The sequence below is a fragment of the Aplysia californica genome, unplaced genomic scaffold (assembly GCF_000002075.1).
Source record: "Aplysia californica isolate F4 #8 unplaced genomic scaffold, AplCal3.0 scaffold00344, whole genome shotgun sequence".
In the NCBI taxonomy this organism is placed as follows: Eukaryota; Metazoa; Mollusca; class Gastropoda; order Aplysiida; family Aplysiidae; genus Aplysia; species Aplysia californica.
Window position 1 is genome coordinate 57,762 of NW_004797614.1, and position 6,134 is coordinate 63,895.

General features: G+C 41.3%; 1 protein-coding gene across 1 annotated transcript in view; it reads left to right on the plus strand.

Annotated features, from left to right (window-relative positions):
* The window catches only part of LOC101864313 (trypsin alpha-3), a 14,995-nt gene extending 8,938 nt beyond the window's left edge, over nucleotides 1-6,057 (plus strand). Inside the window, exons 4-8 of the mRNA XM_005102822.3 lie at nucleotides 1,086-1,155; nucleotides 2,546-2,738; nucleotides 3,435-3,577; nucleotides 5,402-5,456; nucleotides 5,885-6,057. Coding sequence (XP_005102879.2) covers nucleotides 1,086-1,155; nucleotides 2,546-2,738; nucleotides 3,435-3,577; nucleotides 5,402-5,456; nucleotides 5,885-5,985 — 562 coding nt within the window. The 3' untranslated portion in view covers nucleotides 5,986-6,057. The remainder of the gene's footprint in view (nucleotides 1-1,085; nucleotides 1,156-2,545; nucleotides 2,739-3,434; nucleotides 3,578-5,401; nucleotides 5,457-5,884) is intronic.
* Nucleotides 6,058-6,134: the final 77 nt, after the last annotated feature.

Sequence of the window (6,134 nt, forward strand, 5' to 3'; positions counted from 1 at the left end):
CGTTTTCAAATAGGGGTTCTAATGAGCAAGGTTTGGTCCTACTTTTTGTGTACACAACTAGTATGCCTTTCCCTAAAAATGTACCCAACGTGGCAATATTAAAAATGTAACCGTCGGCACCATTGAGGTCGTTTGTCTAGTACCTATTTCAAATAGATGAGTGGCCCATAGTGTTGCTTTCAATCTTTGAGTTGAGGAAAAACATTTGGAATTTTTAGGATCACAAGCTCTCAAAAAACTAATTAACAGTACAGACTCTTTAATATAGACCAAGATTGTTTCCTGGGATGGATCACTTGTCTATTTTAGATGCGACACTTTATGTTTGTAGCAACTCTGATGGCATCAATTACATTAAACATTACCTTAAGTCTTGTTTTAAGGAAATGTGGTAACTTATGACGAATGAAAAAGCGAGTGGTAGTAAATGTTTTTTTTGACACTGACACTGACACTGATAATGAGGTTTTGTTCCGTTTCTGAAAGAGAGGAGGGGTTCATCTTACAAAACAATATTTAACCTAATTTAAGCTTCGCCTATAACAAACAAAATATGTAAATCTATTATAATAATTTATCATTGTGCGCTGTAGAACTCGGTACCATAATTTTGTTCATAGTCTATTCTTGCCCAGCCTCGTTTCTGTGGTAATTATTGCAAAGTTAACTTATTGAGAAAGCACTGTTTTGAGGTACTTTTCAAAAGAGCCACAACTTCCTTATTTATGCCGATTTTGAAATTCTGTTTTCTTTATCTGAAACGTTAAAAAGTCGGGTAAGAACATCTATACCATGGAATAAGCAAATGTGCTTTTCTGATTTGTGTATCATCATCATCATCCAGTGTCAGAACTACGACAGACATCGGCGATCATGGTTCTCCATTCATTCCTTTGCTCGGATACTCTAAAAAAAGCCACGTTTCCCTGATCGTTTCCCGTTACCCATTTGTTTAGGTTCCCCAAATATGTTGTTCTGTTGTATACTGGTTCAAAATGTGTAGCATCATTGATTTTGGTACTCTGTTTAAGACATAATATATTGTGTCCTCTACGTCTTCATAAGAGTTGATGTGTTCTTTTCAGTCAACGACGCCCGAGGAACTACATGGCCCGCTGCGGAATGCACTCTATGTCTGGTAGCAACCCCAACAGTGTGAGTAGACGGATTTTTATTTGTAAGAATGTAACGGTACTAGCAACCCAAATTGGTCATATAGGTGCCGAATATTAGAGGCATTACTAGCTAGTAACACACAAAGAAAAGAAGGAGGAATAATAATTACGATAGACTGTTAGGAAAGAAAGAGGTAAACACACCAGAGCACTTGCCAACCACCCACTAGTTAAAGGATTATATATCACTCACATAGCCTCATCAGCGACTGCTCCGGACTGAAAGTCTTATTAATAGGCCCTGCCAAAAATGGTCTTTAAAGAAATACAGAGAAACGATTCACAGCTGACTTTTCGAAAAAATAGGTTGAAATACAGAGCGATATCTAAATAATTAAAGCTTTGTATTTTCAACGACAGAAATCTCGCTTGATTCCGTTGGCCGTCATACCAATTCTCCAGCTTTGATTATCAGTCTGGGTGGTCACAAACAGTGGCTCAGTCTGATGGGTCGGTGTCGGAATCATGAACTATGACCTTCTGTATGTAGGATATTTGAAAATAAAAGCTTAGAATATTTTTTTCTAAGGGCACGCTCAACCTGATGACGTCAGGTTTCAAAAATACAACACGTCTTAAGCAAGTCCCATGCTCTACACCCAGAATCTGTGGGTTCTCCTAGCCATTCCTGATAATGACTCGAAAACTGTTCCACAAAAGAAACATTAGCGAAACAGAAAGACATGGACCCTGCCGAGTTCGCATATGCGTGCACACACATACACGTCATACACACGCACACACACGTACACGCATACACACAAACACATATACACACACAAACACGAACGCATATGTAGATATTTACACGCGGCACTCACGACGGAAGAGAGAAGTGAGGGAAGGGGGGGGGCAAGGTTAAATACATGGCACACGTTTCCTGTCTGTTCGAAAAGCAAACAAATTAAAACATATCGTTTAGGAATTCAAGCAGGCCTTTTCCTCCATCCTCCCCCCCCCTCGTCAAGTAGTCAAGTGATATCAAGTACTATACAGATACTACAGCAGGAGGAGCAAAACCTCTTATGACTTGAGTAACACACATGGACACCTAGGTCAGATCTAAGGAACTGATATGTACTTTAGAGTAATTACATTATTTGTTCCTTTTTCCTCTTCTGTCAGCTGCAAGTCTATTGGCTAGAAGGAGACTCGAGACATGAGCTCTGATAGTTACCTTTTTTGAGTGGATCCAGCGACATCCTAGTCCCCCAGTGGTTGTCCGTTACCCCTGTGCCCTTGCCGTACCCATTTCCTACTCTCTCCCAGGTTTCGGTGCTCCTCCTAAGAAAAATGACTCAACTGTATCTTCGATCATTCCGAAATTGAAGGAAACTTTTGAAGTAACAGTGGAAATCTCAATTCTGCAGGTGCTCCTGACCTTCAGTGCAATGAGTGTGCACGGGGGTTACAGTGACGTCACCTTTGAGAACGACATTGCCATCTTTACCCTGACGACTCAACCGCCCACAAACGACTACGTCCAACCAGCGTGTATCGCTAGCAAGGCTTACTTCGGCGGAGAGCCTGCTATCGTGGCAGGATGGGGAACCCTTTCTTACGGTATCCACGTGCGCATGTGTGTGTGTGTGTGTGTGTGTGTGTGTGTGTGTGTGTGTGTGTGTGTGTGTGTGTGTGTGTGTATGTGTGTGCGCGCAGTATCTATTCGGAAACGTCTACGACGGAGATAGACCATTCAAAATGCTTTGTGCCTTTAGACTAAGTAAAAAACATGGGGGGTTACAGGGGGGCATTTAACCCATAATTTGATATTTTGCAGTTAGATTTGAAATGTTTTTGGAAATAATTAATTTGTCACAGTTTTAGTGGCTATACGGGGATCTGCAGCAAACGATGCGCAGTTTGAACCCCCACCCCCATAAAAAAGCAGTGTATCTGTGCGCGGGAGTGTGTCTCCGAATAGTTCCTGGGTGCTCGCCGGAGACGTCTCCGAATATCTTCTGCCGTGTGTGTGTATGTGTGTTTGTGTGGGTGGGGGGGGGGGGGGGAGGGGGGTGCATGGATGGACGTGTGTATGTACGTGTGTGTTTGTGTGTGTTTGTATGTGTGTATTAATGTGTGTTTATATATGTGCGTGCGTGTGTGCGTGTGCGTGTGTGAGTGTGTGTGTGCGTGTGTGTGTCTGAAAATGTGTTTGTGTGTGTGTCTGAATGTGTGTGCGTGCGTGAGTGCGTGCGCGCACGCATGCGAACATGTTTGTTTAGATCAACATAATTCAATCTGTTTCTCATCGCCCAGGAGGTGAAATGGCTTCGAAACTCAAGCAGGTAAATAAGCCAATCAAACCAGACTCCACCTGCTCCAGTCGCTACCCACTCGAATTCGACGCCACGTCCATGATGTGTGCTGGGGAGCCAGAAGGAGGTGTTGACGCCTGCCAGGTAAGGATTCACGAACAGTAATCATCATCAATAGCAGCAACAGCAACAACAACAACAATAACAATAACAATAACAACAGCATCAATAAAAAATCTAAGAAAAAACAACAACAACAACAGCAATATCAGCAACAGCTACATAACACCGCCACCACAACCACCACCACCACCAACAACAACATCAACAGCAGCAGCAGGTCCAGCAGCAATAACGAATATCAATAACAATGATAGCAACAAAAGTAACAACATAACACGAATTTAGCTATCTGCGCGTCCCTAAAACATATGAGAAAATTTCCTTATGAGAAAGGATTCAAAACCTTATCAGATGAAACAAAACAAAAAAAAAACAATAAAAAGAAAGAGAAAATAATACATGCTCAGATTGTTCCGCCTTCATGAGTGAAGAAAGTGTAAATGATTTGCAATATACATTAAATCATTTGCTACCAGAAACAGTATATTTATTATGTTTGATTAAAACGCACAACTCTCAACAAGAACAGATTGCAATGACAAATAAAACAATTTTAAAAAATTGGAACAACAGTAAATGGCTTTTGCTGGGCAAAGTATTTGCGTGTTATTCCCAGTTCTGTGTAGTTCTGTATGGAGATTAAGGGAAACCTGACTCCTATAAGGTCACCCTTAATTTTATGGAATTTTAAAATTAAAAATAAATTTTACACCAGCAAAATCACTTGAAACAGATAGAAATAGTAAAGAAAGAAAAACAAACTTCACCGACAAACCATCCTCGAAATTTTGTGAGTTCAGCACTTTCATTGTGTGTCGTTCCTTTCAGTGTAACGGTTTCACATAAATCTATACACGTACTTTGGGGGCTCTCGTGGTCTAGAGGTTAAGGTGTATTTCGCCTCTCATTCAAGAGGTCCCGGGTGCGAAACCGGATTGAGACGGACAATTTTCTTCTCTAAATTTTCTTCTTTAACATTCTTTCCTGCTTCTAAGAATGTTCTATTGTCTGCTTTCGTCTCTACTTTCTGCCCCCATCCCTTCACCTCCTTTGCCCCATCCTTTGGGCTCCTGACTCTTTCTGCAGCCTTTCTACTGCTACTCCTTGGCTTCTTCTTACGGCTGTCTTTCAGCTACATTCCTGACTTATGGTAGGTTAGATCTAACATTTGCCTTCTCATGTAAGGGCGAAGAATCTCGTAGGTCCCGAGTGCAAGTTGCGTACATTGAAGATCCCTTGGTGGTCCAAAATCGATAAGGGTAGGTATTGGTCGCCACTTGGGCAAAATTCAAAATTTCCTAACTACTGAAAATTGTTTAAGGTGTGCCTTGTGTTCACATGACCTTATTAATACGCAGTTGTGAGCGCCATAAAACACTTATCCAATAAAAAAAAAACAACACTTTAAAAACGCATACTTTCTTCCTCGTGGCCTGTTCCAACTACATGCCTCTTCTTACTGTGACCTGGACTTCGGAGGCGATCGACTGGCAATAGAAAAGGAGAATTATGGAGTTTTTATGTGATTGTAAAAGATACCAAAAGCTTACTTTTTTTATCAGAGTGATCTGAAAGTATTTTGCTACTCTCAGACAAGGTTCTAATGTGCATCAATCTTAAGTTGCTGGTCTCACACCTAAAATAGCCATATCATAACAAAGGACACATTAAAACCTACACCCCACCACACCACACCACACTTCACCCTTCAAAACACACCAAATCACAGCGTTAGTTAGCATACCACACTATACCATACTGTACCAGAATATTCTATTTCTTATTATGGTCACCTTTCTGTACATTTTATAACCACCCAATTCTTTCACTTACCTTCCTTTGCAGGGTGACAGTGGTGGCCCTCTGTACACATACAGAAATGGCGAATGGACACTTACGGGTAAGAGTGGGAGAAACGAAACCTTTTTCTTCATTTATACTTACTTGTATTGCCCAATGATTAATAGAAAGAAAAAAACCCAGTGTTTTGGGGTCGGGGTTGGAGAAAAAAGGAAAGGGGGGGGGGGTGTTCTATGTCTTTATTGTAATTTACTCGTGTAGAAACTAAACGACTTATATGTGGACTAATACGCATGCAGAGGGATGAGTCAATATCTAACCTTTCTCCTATCTCCTCATACCTCTGGAACACATTTTCACATCCCCTTCCCACGAAGAATAAGTTTGCAATCTTGGTTTCAAACACTTGAACAACTTGTTAACGATTTGCCTTTTCGACGTGAGTTTGGAAGTGCTTGGAATGAACTTGTATTGTGTGTCTCTGTCTCATGACAATTCCTCATGTCGTTCTTCTCACCCTTCGTCTAGGCGTGGTCAGTTGGGGTTACGGCTGTGCCGCACCACGAAACCCTGGAGTGTATGCTGACGTGCACAACCTGCTCTCCTGGATCGACAACGTCATCAACTAATTCCAACAGCAGCAGCAGTTCTTTCGTTATTGTTCTCAATAAAGAGCAGAGAAGGAAGAAGAAGAAAAATTATATTTGTGCTTAATTTATTTTATGGATGCGTGTGTGCGTGTGTGTGTGTGTGTGTGTGTGTGTGTGTGTGTGTGTGT